Genomic DNA, 20,476 nt, shown 5'->3' with positions numbered 1-20,476 from the left:
AGCTGGGGGCACAACATCCAGTATTCTACACTTCAATAGTTCTTCTCTATGCAGAGACTCTATTCGAAAATGGAGAAAACTAAGGCTCCACTATCAAGCATACCGGATAATTGTCATGATAGAAATGGGCTAGCGAGCCCCGACGCTTTTCAGCTACTCATGAAATGGGCTATCGAACTCAGTCAATACGACCTCTTCTACTGGCCGAAGATTGCTATAAAAGCTAAGGCTTTTGTAGAGTTTATCCAATAGCTGAAGAAGAGAAGCTGGTCACGAAAAGCAGACGATACCTCCCCCAACCGATTCAAACCTTCCTAACGACATGTGGTAGTTGCATCATATCAGAAATGAGTGGGGGTAGGGGTCGTGATAATCACCCCAGACGGAACTTTGTTGGAACAAGTCACCACACTAGGCTTTTCTGCTTCAACAGTGAAGCAGAATATGAGGCATTGCTTGTCGGTCCAGTACCTCAACAAAGTCCAAGAACTTTTGGAAGAATTCCCTACTTTCACCATCCAACAAGTTCCACGGGCAGAGAACACTTATGCAGATGTGTTGGTGAGCCTAGGATCAGCGCTGGACACCCAGTTCAAAAGCACCATCCAGGTCGAACACCTTGACTGGCCAAGGATAAAAGAAATAGAGTCAATCGACTCAATGCAAATCGATAAAGGCCCCAGCTGGCAAGACCCTATCATCAACTACTTGGTAGATGGAAATCTACCAACAGATAAGTCCGAAGCTAGGAAGGTCCAGCAGAATTTTTGATGTAATTTGAGCCATTGGATCATAGTCCAAGTGATCTCTTATCTTGCCTAGAATCTAAATGTCAGATTATGACAAGTGGGATCATCTCATAGGATGATAGGATTAAAGGCTAGGATTTAATTCCCTTGTAAATCAGTTACAGAAGCAGCTCACTGCTTTCACTCATATACCAATATACAAAAACAGTGGAATATCATGAATAGAAATCTCTGAAGTTTTTCTACTTTCTGAGAGCAACGTTCTCTTCCTCACACTCACTCTGTGATTTTTTTCATTCTTCAAAAAACATCCAAAATGCTGAAAACATTGAATTCTAACATGGCCTCAGAGCCAGGTTAGATTGTTTGAGCTGGGCGTGAATATGTGAACAGGGAGTAGGAATTGATTTGAGCTGGGTATGAGCTTATTCTACGATTGTAGCTGAGATTTCTTGCATCCAATGTCTAATATGGCAGGATCGAGCACTACTAAGCTTCGTACACCAGTTTTCAATGGAGAAAACTATGAGTTCTGGAGCATTCGGATGAAAACAATACTGAAATCTCATGGATTGTGGGATCTAGTTGAACATGAATTTAATGCTTCAGATCCAAAAGAAGGAGAAGGGGATAGAAGACACTAAGGTTGCTGAGAAGTCCACGATGGCTGAGCTTCTGATGAAGGATGCTCGTGCACTTGGATTAATCCAAAGTGCTGTCTCAGATCAGCTCTTCCCCAAAATTGTGAATGAGGAGACCTCAAAGGGAGCTTGGGATATTCTGAAGCTGGAATTCAGAGGAGATAAACAGGTACGAAATGTAAAACTGCAAGGATTGTGTAGAGAATTTGAATATACTCGCATGAAAGACAGTGAATCTCTATCTGTATATCTTGCTAGATTGTTTGAGATTTTGAATCACATGAAGAGTTATGGTGAGGAACTATCTAGGGAGAGAGTTGTGCATAAATTACTGTTTAGTTTGCCAAAATCATATGATTCCATCTGCTCTGTGATTGAACACTCCAAGGATCTTGAGACTCTTGAAATTCAAGAAGTAGTTGCTTCTCTGAAGAGCTTTGAGCTCAGATTGGATCGACACAATGAGAACTCTATAGAAAGGGCCTTTACTAGTCTGAATATTGAAGAAAAGAATTCTAAGAGTGGAGCTTCTTCTGGAGATCAAAAACCTCAGAAGAATTGGAAATCTAACGATGGGAATAAAATGGCTTGTAAACACTGTGAGAAACTGCATTTTGGCAAATGTTGGTTTGAAGGAAAGCCTAAATGCAAAGGGTGTGGGAAATTTAGACATATGCTCAGAGAGTGTCATGGAAATAAAAATGTACAGAAATTGAACTATGCAAATCAAGTTGAAGAAACTGGAATCCTGTTTTATGCATGCAATGCTGTGACCGATGTGAAGGAAAATCATTCTTGGTACATTGACAGTGGCTGTAGTAACTACATGACAAGTGATGAGAGTCTGTCAGTCAATATACAAAGAAATTTGATCTCTAAAGTAAAGATGGGTACTGGAGAAATAGTTCCATTTGCAGGAAAAGGGACTCTTGTGATAAAAACCAAGTTGGGTAAGAAGCACATTCAAGAAGTAATGCTTGTACCTGGTCTTGAAGAAAATCTGCTTAGTGTTGGGCAAATGATGGAGCATGGGTACTATCTTGTGTTTGCAGAGAATATGGTGAATGTTTATGATGATCAGTCACTGAGAAATCTGATTGTAAGGGTTCAAATGACCAATAACAGATGCTTTCCACTTACAATGATGCCTGCAAGTGATTTGGCCTTAAAGGCAAGTGTTACACACTGCTTGCAGACATGGCATAAGAGATTGGGGCATTTAAACGAAAGAAGCATAAAACTGCTTGAGGATCAAGGCATGGTGTACATGGCTTACCTCATTTGGATCAAATTTCAGTAGTATGTGAAGGCTGCATGCTAGGAAAGCAACACAGAGATTCCTTCCCTTTGGAGTCCACTTGGAGAGATACAAGTCCTTTGGAATTGGTTCACACCGACATCTGTGGACCAATGAAGACTGAATCCATCTCTGGAAATAGGTATTTCTTGCTGTTTACTGACGATTGCACTAGAATGTCATGGGTGTATTTCATCAAAAACAAGTCAAGTGCACTCGAATGTTTTAAAAAGTTCAAGGCAATGACTAAGCTGCAAAGTGGATATAAGATAAAAGGCTTGAGGAGTGACAAGGGTGGAGAGTTTTTATCCAGTGAATTTAACAAGTTCTGTGATGAATTTGGAATTCAAAGGCAGCTAACTATAGCATACTCCCCTCAGCAAAATAGAGTTGCTGAGAGAAAGAACAGGACAGTAGTGGAAATGGCAAAATCTATGCTGCATGAGAAGGGTATGTCTTATGATTTTTGGGCAGAAGCTTTAAATACTGCAGTCTATCTACTAAATAGATGTCCCACCAAGTCTCTCAAGAAGGTAACACCATTTGGAGCTTATACTGGCAGAAAACCAGGAATTGCACACTTAAAGATATTTTGATCTCCTTGTCATGTGCTCATTCCTTCAGCATTAAGGCATAAACTTGAAGAAAATAGCCACAAGTGTATCTTCGTGGGTTATGGACTCTGTGAAAAGGGCTACAGGCTATTTGATCCAAGCACTAGAAAGATTATTCTGTCTAGAGATGTGCAGTTTGATGAGAATGGCTCATGGAAGTGGGAGAATGCAAGTGCAGGAGAAATAACAGTCCCTGTGCCTGCTGAAAATCAAAACTGTAATCCAAGTCAAAGCTTGGATACACAAATGCAAATGGATGAAGGAATCACACAACAAAATGAACCAAGTCAAAGCTTGGATACACCAATTGAAATGGATGAAAGTTTTCCTCTGCAAGATGAAGGAATAAGTAAAAGTTCTCAAGCTATTGATCATACACCAAAGAAATGGAGAAGTGTTAACGAAATCATGGCTCAGTGCAATATGTGCATTGTGGAACCTGACAGTTTTGAAGAAGCTGATCTTGATGAGTCATGGAGAAATGCAATGAAGGCTGAGCTGGAAATGATTAAGAAAAATAATACATGGAAGCTAGTGGACAGACCATTTGGCAAGCCAATTATTGGTGTCAAATGGGTCTACAAAACTAAACTAAATCTGGATGGATCTGTGCAGAAAAACAAGGCCAGACTTGTGGCAAAAGGCTACTCTCAGAAGCCTGGAATAGACTATAATGAGACGTTTGCTCCAGTAGCAAGATTGGATACTATTAGAACACTGATAGCACTTGCTGCACATAAGGAATGGAATTTATATCAACTGGATATAAAATCTGCTTTTCTGAATGGAGTGTTAAAGGAAGAGGTTTATGTGGAGCAGCTACAGGGTTTTGTGAAGGAAAATGAAGAAATCAGAGTGTATAAGTTGAACAAGGCCCTGTATGGACTAAAGCAAGCCCCAAGAGCCTGGTATGATGAGATAGACTTTTACTTCAACAGGGCAGGATTCAAGAAAAGTCCTAGTGAAGCAACACTTTATGTCAAAACTAGTGAAGATTCAGGTATTCTTATTGTTTCACTCTATGTGGATGATATTGTCTATACTGGAAGTTATCCAAAGTTGCTTGAAGAGTTCAAAAATGATATGATGCAACACTATGAAATGTCTGATCTTGGACTACTCTACCATTTTCTTGGGATGGGAGTATTACAAACAGATAAACATATCTTCCTTCATCAGAAGAAATATGCATTGAAAGTGATTGAAAAGTTTGGATTGAAAGATTGCAAGTCTGTGGTAACTCCACTAGTTGCAAGTGAAAGGCTGTGCAAGGAAGATGGTAGTGAGGCAGCAAATGAGAGTGAATATAGACAGATTGTAGGTAGCCTGCTCTATCTGACAGCTACAAGACCAGACATAATGTTTGCCTCTAGCTTGCTTGCTAGATTCATGCATAATCCTACTAGAAAACACATGGGAACAGCCAAGAGGGTATTGAGATACATTCAGGGCACACTTGACTTTGAAATTGAATTTATAAAAGGGAAGACAACTACCTTGATTGGGTATTGTGACAGTGACTAGGCAGGAAGTGAAGATGATAGAAGAAGTACTTCAGGATATGCATTCACACTAGGATCTGGTATGTTCTCATGGGCATCAATTAAACAAAACACAGTAGCCTTGTCCACTGCAGAGGCAGAATATGTTAGTGCTGCTGAAGCAACATCACAAGCTAAATGGCTAAGGTTCGTTCTTGAAGATTTTGAAGAAGAACAAGTGGAAGGTACACCAATTTTGTGTGATAACACCTCTGCCATAGCAATGGCAAAGAATCCAGTTTTCCTCCAGAAAACCAGACATATTAGCCGAAACTTTCATTTCATTCGAGAAGCTATTCAAGCAAAGGAGATTGAACTAACCTACTGCAAATCAGAAGATCAGATTGCAGACATACTAACCAAGGCTTTGTCCAAGGATCGTTTTGTGTATCTAAGAGACCTACTGTAATAACCCAAACCAAAATATCTAAAAATTAAGATTTCTTTATTCTAACCAAAAGACGATTTTGCCCTCGCATATTCTAATGGGGGAAAATTTGACTTTTTGATCGAGAAAGAATTTGGGAATTTCGCTTACGCCGTTGCGTAGAGCACGGCGAAACGAGTCCGTAGACACGGAGTAAACCCGAATTGGAGTTGTAAGTAAGAAGATACGATCAAATTACCGCGAAGGGCAAAACGGTAATTTGGAAAAAAGTCAGATTTTATCTCTTCCTTCTCCCTTCTCTCTCCTCATTTTTCTCTCCTCTCTCTCTCTTCGTCCCGCGTGCGACGCCGTCGCCTCCTCCCCATTTCAGTTCGAGCTTGTCGCCGCCACAGGGCACGACGACCTCCGCCGTTGGTGCCAATCGGTCCGTCTCGTCGCCGCCTCCCTTCCTCGACCCGTCGCCGGCCTTGGACCGCCGGGAATTGGCCGAAAACTGGCGATTTCCGCCGGTTTTTCATCCAAACTTCATCTCCTTTGTTCTCCCTCAATTCTCCACCAAATCAATCGAGTAAGGCACCAGGGGTCCGACCGAACCGCAGGAGGGACCTTCGAAGGGTCCAGCTAGCTCGGACCAACAGTGAGTGGACTTTTCTTTCTTAAACGGTTTTATGATTATATTTTCTATTTGATTTTGAATAAGTGTTATAGCATGAATTTTATTGTAAAATATCTTTATGTTTTTATAAAAAATTAGCCGAATAAACAGATTTGAGATTCTTGATACAGAAAATAGTAATTTAGCTCAGATTTACCCGAGTACAGAGGATATCAGATTTTATCAGAGATAGTTATTTTAGACCACCATGTACCCACCCTCTATTTGGTGATTACCCAGAGTTGGACCGATGTCTATGGACATCCAGTCCGATTTCAGTTTATGTCAGTGCACTTAACTTTGCCTCACGAGTTACGGGGACGCTCGAACCGTGAGTGCCAGGATTTGCGGCTCGGCAGACTTGGTGTCCCGAGACCTGCCAGGATTGCGGCTCGGCTGACTCTGTGTCCCCGATACCTGCCAGGATTGCGGATCAGGCTGACTACGGTCCCCTGCATCCTGCCAGAGCGACTCGAGCTGACTTGGTGTCATCGAGGAATCTGCCGGCAGATCAGGCTGATCATAGTCCCCTGATTTCGCCAGTTTGCGGCTCGGGTAGCCTGCGTGACGCCCGAGACCTGCCAGGGAATTGACGGTTATTACAGGGGTACAATTAGGTGGCAGTTTTAAAGGATGTTTTAAGCTTTGCAATGCAGTTATTGTTTCACTCATTTATATCAGTACCTTCGATACTCATACATGTGTTATACCGATATATCTTTGTTCAGTTATGTGAGCATTTATACAATTATATTTATTTATGTTTATCTGAATGTCTCGAGTTTGATTATGATCGAATCATAGCTTTTCTATCCCTATGTATTTCAAATGGGGGTTATTATGTTCTAAATTGTTTTTAAGAACCTTATTTTTGTCCACTCACAATTTTTAAACTTGTTTTTCGCCCCCAGGCCGTAAAAGTACGAAGGAAACCACTCGGGCCATCTTCCTAGCTTTCGCCCCACCACCAAAGTGTAGGACCTCGTTGTAAATTCCTTATAGTTCTGTAAATTTGTATAGAAATGCTCTGATATCTAGTTGAACATGAGAAAATGTAATTGAGATCTGTTGGTTGAGTTAGTCTGGCAGTTGGTGTGTTATCTTGAGACTGTTTGACAGGTGGAAGACTTTGGGTTTGATCAAAATACAGGGGAGACTCTGCCGAATTTTCGGCAGAAGTTTAAGGGAAGTTTTAAAAAGAATTTGAAAAATGAAGGGCAAACAGGTCATTTGTGCCCGACATCCGCCAGGTGTCGGACACGCACAGGATTCGGCTCGAATTCCAAAGCGGAAATTGGGTCGGGTCCTGTCACCTACTTGGTGTGAAATCAGCTAAAGGGTTAGAAGCGAGTGTTGATGTGTAACCCTTAAGCTGAATGCCTTGGAGCCAAAGTCACAAAGTCCTTTCTATTTCATTTTATAAGTCTTAATTTTTGATGTAATTTGAGCCATTGGATCATAGTCCAATTGGCCTCTTATCTTGCCTAGGATCTAAATGTCAGATTATGACAAGTGGGATCATCTCATAGGATGATAGGATCAAAGGCTAGGATTTAATTCCCTTGTAAATCAGTTAGAGAAGCAACTCACTGCTTTCACTCATATACCAATATACAAAAACAGTGGAATATCATGAATAGAAATCTCTGAAGTTTTTCTACTTTCTGAGAGCAACGTTCTCTTCCTCACACTCACTCTGTGATTTTTTCATTCTTCCCAAAACATCCAAAATGCTGAAAACATTGAATTCTAACAGTCCGTGCGTTCAGTGATATTTTCAAGAAGGATCTGGTATCTTGGAATGCAATGCTGTTTGCATTTGATTGCATGGGCAAGCTACCCAAGCTCTACAGGTTTTTAAAGAGATGGTAGAAAATGGAGTAAAACCAGATAATGTGACCTTCATTGGTCTGTTGATGACTTGCAGCCATAATGGGCTTATAGAGGAAAGTCGCGTGGTTTTTGAAACCATGGGGTCAGTTTATGGGATTTCCCCTGAAATGGGTCATGTGGCATGCATGGTGGATATGCTTGGCAGAGGCGGTTACTTGCAGAAGCGAAAGAGTTGATTGATAAGTACTCAGGAGTAGGTAGTGCTCAGATGAGCTCGTGCGAAGCTCTGTTTGGAGCTTATTTCGCACAGGGGAATGTAGGAGTTGGAAGAAATTTGGGCGAAAGTCTGAAGATATTAGAACCACATAAAGAGACGAGCTATGTGTTGCTTGTTAGAATATGCAGACCATTATCTTGCATATTAAATCAATCAAACATGTAATAGATTTCAAAGAAAATGCAGAGAGTTTTAGAGAATAGAGTAGTGAGTTTCTGTGAGAGAGAGAGAGAGAGAGAGAGAGAGCTTGGAGAAGAAGCTGGCTGTCAATTAGCTCAGCACCAAAATCATGCATATATCATTTCTGACAAAATCGTTAGAGAAAAGTATATTCTCTAACACATCACTCAATCTTAGCCATTTAATCATTACCCAATGAGATAATGACAAGTGGCTAAAGCTATTACATTCTCTGCTGTACACTTGGACTATGATCCAATGCAGCCTTCCTAACTAGAATAGAACCTTCATATCCTAATTTCATTTTAGCAGCCACACTTATACACCAACACTCCCTTCTAAGTGTTGTGCTGAAATAACACCTAGAGCTTTCCTCAAATACTCAAATCTATCTCTTGCTAAAGACTTGGTGAAAATGTCAGCAAGCTGCTCTTCAGTTTTGCAATATAGCAAGTCGATCTCACCATTTTGAAGAGCATCTCTTATGAAGTGAAACCTGCGGTTGATGTGTCTGGTTTTGTGATGATGAACAGGATTCTTTGATATAGCAATAGCTGAAGTGTTGTCACACAACAACTGAGTTGGTTCTACCTGTTCCTCTCCAAAATCAGATAACACAAACCTCAGCCACATAGCTTGTGCAGTAGCTTCTGCTGCACTCATGTACTCAGCCTCTGCTGTTGACAGAGCAACACTGCTTTGCTTGATTGAAGCCCAAGAAAATGCACCTGACCCCAAGTTGAATGCATAGCCTGATGTGCTCCTCATGTCATCTTCACTTCCACTCCAATCACTGTCACAGTAGCCTATTAGCACTGCTCCTTTTCCCTTATCATAAGCAATTCCATAGCTTATGGTGCCTTGAATATATCTCAGCACTCTCTTTGCTGTTCCCATGTGCTTCTTGGTTGGATTATGCATGAATCTAGCCAAGAGGCTTGCTGCAAACATGATATCTGGTCTGGTTGCAGTCAGGTAGAGCAAGCTCCCCACCATTTGCCTATACAAGGTCTCATCTGCTAGTTCACTTCCATCCACTTTTGACAACTTTTCATTCACTGCCAGTGGTGTTGCAACAGACTTGCAATCCTTAAGTCCAAACTTGTCAAGTAAGGTCTTTGCATACTTCTTCTAGTGTAGGAAGATGCAAGTATCAGTTTGTAGGACTCCAAGACCAAGGAAATGATGAAGCAGTCCTAGGTTAGTCATCTCATATTGTCTCATCATATCATCCTTGAATGCAGCCATCATTTCTTTTGAACTTCCTGTGTAGATAATATCATCTACATATAGGGACACAATGAGAATACCACTTGTAGACATCTTAGTGTACAATGTAGCTTCACTTGGACTTCTATAAAAACCAGTTTTGATGAAATAGGAATTTATCTCTTCATACCAAGCTCTTGGAGCTTGTTTCAAACCATATAAGGCCTTTTTCAGCTTATACACCTTATCTTCACTTCCTTGTATCACAAAACCAGATGGTTGATCTACATACACTTCTTCATTTAGCACTCCATTAAGAAATGTAGACTTTACATCCAGTTGAAACAGACTCCAGTTTCTCTGTGCAGCTACAGCCACCAAGGTTCTCACAGTATCAAGCCGAGCCACTGGTGCAAAGGTCTCATTGAAGTCTATTCCAGGCTTTTGAGAATATCCCTTTGCAACCAGCCGAGCCTTATTCTTCTGCACAGATCCATCTAGGTTCAGTTTAATCTTATAGATCCATTTGACTCCAATGATTGGTTTATCAAATGGTCTATCCACAAGCTCCTATGTATTGTTCTTCTCAATCATGGTGATTTCAGCTTCCATTGCTTTCTTCCAAGAGTCATCCTTTGCTGCCTCTTCAAAACTTTCTGGTTCTATAATGCACATGTTGCATTTTTCATAAATTTCTGCAATGCTCTTGTACTTGAGAGGAGTATGGTCAACATCCTGTGATCCTGTGACCCTTTCTAGGTCACTGGTTTCAGTGTTTAAGCTAGGCATCTCATTCACTTCCAATTGTTCTTCAAATTCATAAGAACTCCCTTCTGCTCCTTGTTCTTCTTCTCTGATTTCAGTGAGCTGAATGTTCACACTAGTTTCCTTCTTTGCATTCCAATCCCAACACTCATTCTCACTAAATATCACATCTCTTGAAACAATTACCTTTCCAGTTTCAATATTGTACAGCCTGTATCCTTTCTCACAGCTGCCATACCCCAGAAAAATACACCTCTTGCTTGCCAAATCTAGCTTCTGTCTTTGCTGTTTTGGTAATGAGCATAACACAATGAACCAAATACCTTTAGATGCTTAACTCCTAGTTTCCTCCCACCATAAGCCTCAACTGGTGTCTTTTTGCTCAAGGCTTTAGTTGGACACCTATTCAAAATATACACAGATATGTTGACTGCCTCAGCCCAGAAATCAAGTGGAATTTTCTTCTCCAACAGCAAACACTTGGCCATTTCTACTATAGTTCTATTCTTCCTCTCTGCCACACCATTTTGCTGTGGTGTGTATGGAGTTGTAAGTTGCCTTTCAATGCCTTCATTATCACAGAACCTGTCAAACTCCACTGAAGTGTATTCTCCCCCTCTGTCACTTCTCAATTTTTTCAGTTTGTAACCACTTTGCAATTCCACAGTGGCTTTGAACTTCTTAAACACACATAGAGCTTCTCACTTGTGCCTTAAGAAATAGACCCAACACATCCTTGTGCAATCGTCTATGAAAGTGAGAAAGAACCTATTTCCAGCTTTGGTAACTGTCTGCATAGGACCACAGATGTCACTGTGAACAAGTTCTAGTGGAGTTGATGCTCTAGAGATAGCTTCTCTTGGAAATGCTTCTCTACTCTGCTTGCCTAGAACACAACCCTCACACACCTCTTTAACTTCTTTAATTTCTAGCAGCCCTACTACCATATCTTGCTCTTTCAATAGTTTCAGACTACTCATATTGAGATGTCCAAATCTTCTATGCCAGAGGTCAGTGGAATGCTCTACACCTGCTCTATAAGCAAAGTGCATTTCAACCTGCAACTTCAAAGGAAAGCTTCTGTTTCCTTTCATCTGAACTTTTGCCACCAGATTTGTATGAGAGCTGTCATTGTAGATTTCCACCTTGTGATCTCCAAATACCAAATAGTAGCCATGTTCTATCATCTGTCCTACACTGAGTAAGTTCTCTTTCAGTCCAGGTACAAGCATTATTTCTTTGATATGTCTCTTGCCTGCTTTGGTTTCAACCACAAGAGTGCCTTTTCCAGTTACCTCTACAAGCTGTCCAGTTCCCATTTCAACCTTGGCAGTCACCTTTCTGTCAATATCCACCAGCAAATCCTCTTTTCCTGTCATGTGATTACTACACCCACTGTCCAAATACTAGCTCTCTTCATCCCTTGTTACACCAGCACCACTTGCATTGCTAGCATAGAACATTGTTGGTGCAGCTTCCACTTGAGTAGCATAGTTGACCTGCTGTGGTGTTTTCTTGCTGTAGCAGTCTTTTGCAATGTGGCCAAGCTTATCACAGTTATAACACTTTGGCTTGCCCTTGAATCGACATTCACCAAAATGTAGCTTACCACAGTGCTTGCAGGGAGTTTTAGTGCCTTCACTTGCCTTGTTATCCCACTTCTTGCCTTTGGATTTCCAATTCTTATTCTGCTTGCTGTTCTGTTCTCCAGTTTTAGTCTGTTTGGCATCTACACTAAGGCTAGCAAATGCCTTCTTTGTTCTGTTTTCAGAATGCCTATCTAAACGCAACTCAAAGCTCTTTAGTGAGGCTACAACCTCCTGCACCTCAATCTCATTCAGATCTCTAGAGTGTTCAATAACTGAACAGATAGAGTCATAGGTAGATGGCAGACTAATAAGCAGTTTTTAAACAATTCTCTCCTTAGGCAATTCCTCCCCATAACTTCTCATTTGATTTATTAAATCAAAAAGTTTAGTAACATAGACAGTTAAGGATTCATCATCCTTCATTCTTGTATATTCAAATTCTCTTCTAAGACCTTGCAATTTAACACTCCTTACCTACTTATCTCCATGGAATTCTTGCTGCAGAATACTCCAGGCACCTTTTGATGTCTCTTCATGAGAGATTCGTGGGAATATCTCTTCTGAAACTGCTCCTTGAATCAATCCAAGAGCCTTAGCATCCTTCATGAGTACCTCAGCAACCATGCCTTTCCCACTTGATTCTTCTGTCTCCTTTTTCTTATCATCAGATTCATCTGACTTCTTCAGATCCATACCATCAAGTCCTTTGATCACCAAATCCCACAGTCCATGAGATTTGAAGATGGTCTTCATCCTTATGCTCCAGAAATCGTAGTTCTCACCATTGAAAATTGGTGCTCTCAATTCACCACCACTTGACCCAGCCATGTTAGACTCAGATCTGCAGAACTCAAGCTCAGCTGCAACTTCAATAGCTTAGCACAGAAAAAACGCCCAGTATTACTTGATCAAACCTGGCTCTGAGGCCATGTTAGAATATGCAGACCATTATCTTGCATATTAAATCAATCAAACATGTAATAGATTTCAAAGAAAATGCAGAGCGTTTTAGAGAATAGAGTAGTGAGTTTCTGTGTGAGAGAGAGAGAGAGAGAGAGAGAGAGCTTGGAGAAGAAGCTGGCTGTCAATTAGCTCAGCACCAAAATCATGCATATGTCATTTCTGACAAAACCGTTAGAGAAAAGTATATTCTCTAACACATCACTCAATCTTAGCCATTTAATCATTACCCTATGAGATAATGACAAGTGGCTAAAGCTATTACATTCTCTGCTGTACACTTGGACTATGATCCAATGCAGCCTTCCTAACTAGAATAGAACCTTCCTATCCTAATTTCATTTTAGCAGCCACACTTATACACCAACATTGCTGTCTAATTTGTATTGTGCAAGTGGGCAATGGAAGGAAGCAGAAATGGTTAGGAAGATGATGGTTGATCAAGGGGTGAAGAAAATTCCTGGTTGTAGTTGGATAGAAGTGAGGAACAAGGTAACAGCTTTGGTAGCTGGGAAGCATTCTAATCCATATATGAATGAGCAATGTAATATATTACATTTCATTGATTTTGAAATGAGAAATCCATGCTTTGTTAACATTGATAATTGAAAGAATTCAAATGCTTTGTTAACATTGATAATTGAAAGAATTCAAATGCTTTGTTCACATTGATTTTTAAATGAGAAATCCATGCTTTGCTGTTGTCTACTATGGTCGTAAGTCTCCAAAGCACAGAGCAATGACACAATTATTATCCCGTCCAGAAGAGCATGACCTTCAGCAATAAGCACATATATACCACAAGAACAAGTGCTAGCATATAACGGGGAACCATTTGAATCACTAATAACATAACCCGCCGAACAGTTTCCATTGAAACGAACCGAGCCATGAAAGTTGATCTTCAGATAGCTAGGAGCAGCAGGATTCCATTTGATGGTTGGAGGTGGGGGCGACAGGTTTTTCAAAATGACGCTAGCTTCCCAGAAACTAGCTCCTATAGAAGCAGCCTTGTGTATCACTCTAACAGGATGAGGGTTTTCTTGGTTGAAAATCTTCGGATTCCTAGACTCCCAAACTTGCCAGCAAATGAGAAGCAACTTGCTTAGAAGAAGCTCACTGTCACCACCAATTTGAATATTTAGGACAGAGTTTTGTAACCAATGTACTAGGTCACTAGATGGAGGAGGAGTAGGACTGCACACAACTCCAAACAGCACGAACTAGAGGGTAATCTGCAAATAAATGATTTAGAGTTTGGCTTAATTAGGGCAATGATCCCTGAATTTGTACATGTGTTTCACTTTGGTATATTCTTTCTGTTATTAAATTCTATAGCCCTAATATTTTTACTCATGTTTCACTGTCGTCCTTACCGTTCTGTCAAAAAATTCGTTGACTTCAAGAGTCATTAGTAACTTCAATTCTCATCTTAAACAAAAAAACAAAAACAAAAAAGATTTATTAGGCTAACGGTCCTTAAATGTGTACCCAGTTTCATTTTGGTCCCTCAATATTTATTGACATTTTGGTTAGGGTGGCTGTGGGTAGGGATGACGTGGGGGCTAGGATGAAGCCCTAATTATGATTACTCTATGTTTTTAATTGTTTAAGTTATATGCATTCCTGATTTTATTGTTGAAGTCTTAATCATTGTTTTAATTGGTGATTGTTTCGAAATTCTCTTGCTTGATCACCATTAGTGTTTTAAATCTTTAGTCTATTTGATGCGCAATTATGTGATTGATCATTTTGCATGTTTGGAATGCTTCTTCGGATATAAGAGTTGTGAATTCATGATATATTGTGGTTTGTATGTAGAAATATTTGAACCTATCGTAACAAAGGGTAGAGTTCATAATTGGAAGAACTTGTGGCATATGCACTCGACCAAGGTCATGTGTGTGAAAACCGTGTAAATTTGTTAACTTGTTATTGAGAATTTGAGTAAAGAGTATTTTTTGTTTTGTTTTTTGGTCAAGAGTAAGAGTATTACTGGTGGATTCAAATGTGTTTAAGGGTGATAACCATTTTATTTTCACTTTTTTGAAAAACTAGTTTTCAAAATCATCCTTAGTTTTGAAAACAACTTGAAAGTGTTTTTAATTTTCAATTTTCGTTTTCATTTATTTTGTCCTCCTTTATCACTCATCAATTTTACATCACCACACATACAATGCACTCCAGTTGTCAAAACTTATTATTTGGGACCTCCCGACTTGGACCCAGCCACTCGACTCTTGCATTTGTGAGCTCACCTAGTCCGAGACTCGAGATCTCCTGCTTTTCAATTCACCAAAAAATAATCCTAATTCCAAAAAAGTCACCAAAAAATACTACTAACTCTTTGTAACATGCACTTTTATTCTATGACCTTAAAGTCATAATTTGATGCCCCATAAAATTTCATTTGCGAATTCCACGAACCGAAATTAATTACCAAAACAACTTTTAAACAGTTTTCGCTTTTTTGAAAACTCAAATTTGGTTACCAAACAAGTTTCTTATTTTTAGTTATTTTTTAAATTAAAATTGAAAATTAAAATGGTTAACAAACAAGAGTGATTCATCATATGTTGCTACATCGATCCTTAATTCTTGAAATTGCCTTCTTGGTATGCAAAAAATTTGTTTTGCTACAAATTTCACAACCATTCACTGCCATAAAACCGTTCCAAATTGCTTGTTTTCTTGTTTACCTATTTTTGTGACTTTTAGGTTATTAGGTCTCAAAATCATTCTTCAATCTAAGCTAGTTAGAATTAAGGGTCCATTTGGTATCTTACTAAAAAAAAACTCAAAATTCATTTTTTTTTAAAATATGATTTTTAAATACTGATTTTAGAATCTAAAAGCTTGTTTAGTATTGAATTCCAAATTATTTTTAAGATAAAAAAAAATTGAAATTAAAATCAGAAACCCTAACTTCCAAATTGAAATTAAAATAAGAAAACCTAATTTCAAAATTGAAATTAACAAAAGAAAAGGGGGGAGAGAGAGAGAGATGGGAGGGAGGGAGGGAGGGAGAGAGAGAGAAGAGAGAGAAAACTATAAACCTCACTTTTTTGTTTTCAATAATGGGGGTGTTTTTGAGTTATGTATTTTTTTGGGTTTGAGTTTTTAAAAATGGGCCTGCCAAATGGGTTTTTCTAGTTTTGGACTTAAAATTTGTTTTTGAGTTTATAAAATTGGATCCAAGTAGAATACCAAATGGGCCCTAAGTTATTTGAAAATCAACCTCTATGGGTATGACCTCATTCTTACTTTCTGAATTGCAATAGATTTGTACCTTGTGAGTTAGTAAAATGGAATTAATCTGTTTTACGTTGTTGTATATTTTCATGTTTTGCCATATCTGACCGGACCCTCTCAACTAGGACACATAGGACAAATGATCCAAATTAAAGGCCTATACGTCCTAGCCCAGCCACCAGGGTTCACAACGACCATCAGTAGGGATTAGCCTTTGGAAATCTCACATGTAGATTCGGCCAAACGAAGGTACCTGCCATACCACTTCCATTTAGGGACATGTGGCAGCCCCTCGGGTGACGCCAACGATCAAAGTAATGACCCAATGTGCTCCACCTCTTTCCTCTATAAATAGGGCTCTCGTCCCAAAGCACCGGGTAATAGTAATTCGGCTCTAGTACCCTTACTCTATCCAATTACGTCACACACTCCGTCCTTAAGATAACTTAAGCATTCGAGAGCCTTCGACCAATACCAAACCGGTGCCTAAGGTCTTTCATTCTACATTCTACATCTGCTGCAGGACGCAATCAACCGAAGGCAAGATCACTTCTAAGTTGAATCCATTTTCCAACATCAACATTTGACAACACTGGCTTTTCCTAGCTATGCGCATTATCTGAATTAAACTTTTACGGCTCTACGTGGAATGATCGCACTCCATATACATCCTAGACAGAGGAAATAGAAATGAAACAAAGGATCCAAAGGGAAGCTGATTTGACAAGCAGAAGGTTCTAGGCTAAAGTAACTAATATATTTAACATTAAAAGTTTAAAAGGGATAAAATGTTTACACATATTTAGGCTTTTCAAAAATAACTTTATATTCTATCCAATCAAAAAATGTTAACAGTTGGAGAGTACCATTTGTAAATTTGCTTGTGTTATTCTGAGCAGTAATATCTCTCAATCAATCTTAACGAAGCCTTGATTGGCATAACCTAACAGATCATGTTTAGTGTATGTTTCTGTTGAGGACAAGAAAGGCCCACCAAGTAGACATAACACCACTGCATCCCACGTGATTGTCGTACATGACATTGTTCATCTCCTTATCTGAAAACGATCTTAGTCCCACCATTGCTGGGTTTTCTCCCTTCATTAATTAATGCATGGTTTCTTCCATGATTAATATCAACTACCTACATTATACATGTACTAATGTATATAAGTATCTGTAATTCCACTTCTTTCTTTTTTTCTTATATCTATTTACATGAATCTATATACCAAGTTTTAAATAGTGTCAAGGAGTAGCTTGAGTTCATTCTTACAAACTAATCATTGGCACAAAATGGAAATATTATAGAATACGGCCACGTGATATAGCTTGTATACATATTATAATATGAGTGAAAGATATGGTTGATATTTCCCAATTATCGGGAATAATATCAATAAATATTTACTTAAATTATCACACATGGAAAAATTATAACACGTGACTGTACTACCGTACTATATATTATGCATAAAAAAAATGCCGCTCGATATTTGGAAGGAATTAAGTTAGGGATATGAAATATGAGGAGGAGGTAAAGAATGCTTGAAAAGCACGTCTTTATGTTTGTCCCCAGGCCCAGCACAGCCACTGTTAAATTTGCCTTCAACATATATTCAAGTCCAGCTTCAAGATTGTTTCACCGTACGTAGTTTTCAAAACCCCAAACAATAAAAAACTGAGCCACAAAAAAAAAGGATAGGATTATAATTGCTCAAAATAATTGTGTACTAGTGATAAAACTGGTTGGATTATTCCTCTTGCTCAAGGGAAATCGCTCTCGATAAACATTTCCTTTCATTTTGAAAGTTTACCTAACAGAACTTGTCATGGTCTGGTTATTAGGCTGGGAATTAGCTGTGCCGACATTCTTGCTTCCACTTCGTCCACCGCGGTTCAATATATGGCCTACAGATCTTGCTTGTTGTAAGGTGTTCCCTGGTCTCTATTTCTCAGAACAAGCAATGTCTAAACACATAACCAGAAAATGAAGCACAGGAAGCTGCAAAATTAAAGATAACTACCAACAGGGCTCAATAACACTCAACTGTTCACATGTATAACTGCTGTTTGTGTCGATCTATTTGGGTATTATATGATTGGAACTAAAAGAAAGAGGAAGTCAATGAAGTTTTATTCACCACAAATTAATCCAAGGCTACTGATCAAGGCCTCGTCGAAAAGTGCTAGTTAAAGTTAACTTTGGTCCTATGCCTTAAATAACCTAGGGTTCATCCGGATACAAGGATTCCAAATCTAAGAATTTGTACGCATGCCAAGATTTGAATAAGAATGACATGAAGAAAACAAATGGATTTCAAATGACTCCTTTGTATAGTAATTCCAAATTTTTTAAATGTATTACATCTAGTTATTTCAAATACATTGAATTTTATGTAATTGAGTTTTTCTTTCAAATACCTCCATCCAAATGAAAACTAAGATCTCCCGACGCATATATTACAGATGTGGGATTTAGGGTTATCACGAAATCCAATTATGCAGTATTTCTACATGTCCGTTTCAAGAGTTTACGCGCAATAAAAGGAAAAATAAACTATTGAGACGAATAGCTAGAAAAATACGGGTGATAAAAGGAAAACTTTTAAGAAAACCATCTAGAAAAGTACATTAGAAAAATAAATAAATAAAAAGTCTTTTTAAGACGCGCATAGTGCGAATGATTAAAAAATGCCTCTTGCACATGCGGAAGTGCGTGCGAAGAGGCTAATATCCCTTTAAAATAAAACTAAAACTGTGTTCATGAATCAATTTTATACATCTATTTTTGTATCCCTCTAAAATAATAAAATTCACCTGGGCTATATAGGCTATAGCCTAGGTTAGCCTCACCTTGGTTTCCAACAAAAGCGAGACCCCTTTTAAGTAGCTGGTTGCCAAATTGAAGCAGATGACAAAACTGCATTAATGAATTTTTGGTCATTAATAAGAGGGTTTTGTCGAAGCATCTTTTCCACACTAGACCAGCAGGAGACATTGATGTTGACTCTGTAAGACCTTCTTGCTCACGTAGAGAGTTGCTACAAATTTAGGTCGCAGTCCAATTGCAGCACATGTCTAAGTATCTAGGTAGCACAAGACTGTTCATCCATCTGTCTGTAAAGACCCTGACCATCAAGACACGCTCTATATATGCAGATAGAAGGACTTGAGATTTGATCAATATTATATGTTGCACTACTACTTGGACTAGCTCAAGCTATAACCAAGTCTAATTATTAAGATATGGCCGCCATACCGTTCAAGCACCTTCTCCTTGTGGCCTTCATCTTGCTTTGTTTCATCTCTATCACAGCTGAAGGTAAATTATTTATATATATTTCTTCTTGTTTTGACACATAATACAAATTGCACAAATTGAGTCCAATTACTTAGCACTAATTAAACTTGGTTTATGTCTTGTGTTTGTGATTCGTCGCAGGACGAAGCTTGGGAGTGGTTAGTAAGAGTGCTGATGATGGTCATCAGAAGAGCCATGATCTTCATGACCCCTTTAAACAGAAAGAAGAGGATCATGAAGGGTTGCTGCCAGATGAGAGCAATGATTTACTGGCTATGGATTACACTCCAGCAAGTAAAAAGCCTCCAATCCATAACTAAACAAGCTGCGCCTTGAGGCGATTTGACGCCGCCTCCCCATGACTCTCGCAAGCCTCAAAAACGCTTTTCAAAACCTTGGTATATAGCAGTTTTGTTCAAGCAGTACTAGCAAGTTAAGTTTTGCTTCCTAGCTAGCCCAAAACTCAGAAGAGTGTTAGCTTAGTCTCAATCTAGATATATATCTTCAATCCTCTACACAAAATATGAGAAAAACTGCTGAAAATACATGCTACCAGAAAATATTGTAAAGCTATAAAAACGATATTTATTATCTTATGGGATGGTGCTCTATACAGGTCTTCTGTTCACAAAACCTTTGCTTTCTCCCAATCCATGGGGAATATGATGCACCAGTAGTTCATTGGTGAAAAATGTCCTTTTATCCCTCCCCTCAAAGCATTTTTATATATGCATTCATGAGCACCACTAACTAAACGGAACTTTTTTCAAATCTGAAACAATATTAAATTCGAAGACGACAACTTGGAAAAGGCAAGTTTTCCAAACCTAACCAATATTTAAATCAAGCCTATCATTAGCAGCACTAAGCCATTCTTTCGAGATTAATTGTTTAATCAAGTTATATATATGTCTTACCAGCTGCTGCATAGAGGTGTGTTCAAGTGCATATTTCATTGCTGGTTGTTGATCAATGATCATTACATATATTTCACATCTTAGTTTGCCCTAAAAAAAAAAAAAAAAAGAGTGCAATAATAATGTTCGTCTTCATACTTCAGTGGTTGTTCATGTCAACTATTCAAGTGTTTCGAGGAGATGCGGAAAAAAAATCTTACGTGCTGTTGTTTATGTCGTGTGAAAGTGTTTTTGTGGTGGGATAGCATATAGTGACATGTATATTTAAAAATTAATATTAAGCAATAAATTTAAAAATGTTATAT

The 20,476-nt window shown here is 38.8% G+C and overlaps 1 protein-coding gene and 1 long non-coding RNA gene across 2 annotated transcripts; one reads left to right on the top strand and one right to left on the bottom strand.

Annotated features, from left to right (window-relative positions):
- Positions 11,556 to 12,566, bottom strand: LOC109949686. Its single transcript, XM_020565779.1, has 2 exons — positions 12,257 to 12,566; positions 11,556 to 12,010 (listed from the first exon to the last, which is right to left on the bottom strand). The coding sequence occupies exons 1-2, from the start codon at positions 12,564 to 12,566 to the stop codon at positions 11,556 to 11,558; spliced, it is 765 nt and encodes a 254-aa protein (XP_020421368.1).
- LOC109949848 lies at positions 18,997 to 19,869 on the top strand. The gene is made up of 2 exons (XR_002272156.1): positions 18,997 to 19,275; positions 19,396 to 19,869. It is a non-coding gene; the product is annotated as an uncharacterized LOC109949848 (long non-coding RNA).

Source organism: Prunus persica, chromosome G6 (assembly GCF_000346465.2).
Source record: "Prunus persica cultivar Lovell chromosome G6, Prunus_persica_NCBIv2, whole genome shotgun sequence".
In the NCBI taxonomy this organism is placed as follows: Eukaryota; Viridiplantae; Streptophyta; class Magnoliopsida; order Rosales; family Rosaceae; genus Prunus; species Prunus persica.
This window is presented reverse-complemented; position numbering and strand designations above follow the sequence as displayed.

Coding starts and splice junctions, on each gene's coding strand:
- LOC109949686 (XM_020565779.1), bottom strand. CDS start 12,566: ATGGCTGGGTCAAGTGGTGGTGAATTGAGAGCACCAATTTTCAATGGT. Junction 12,011..12,256: donor TCATGAAGAGACATCAAAAG/GTGCCTGGAGTA, acceptor CTATCTGTTCAG/TTATTGAACACTCTAGAGAT.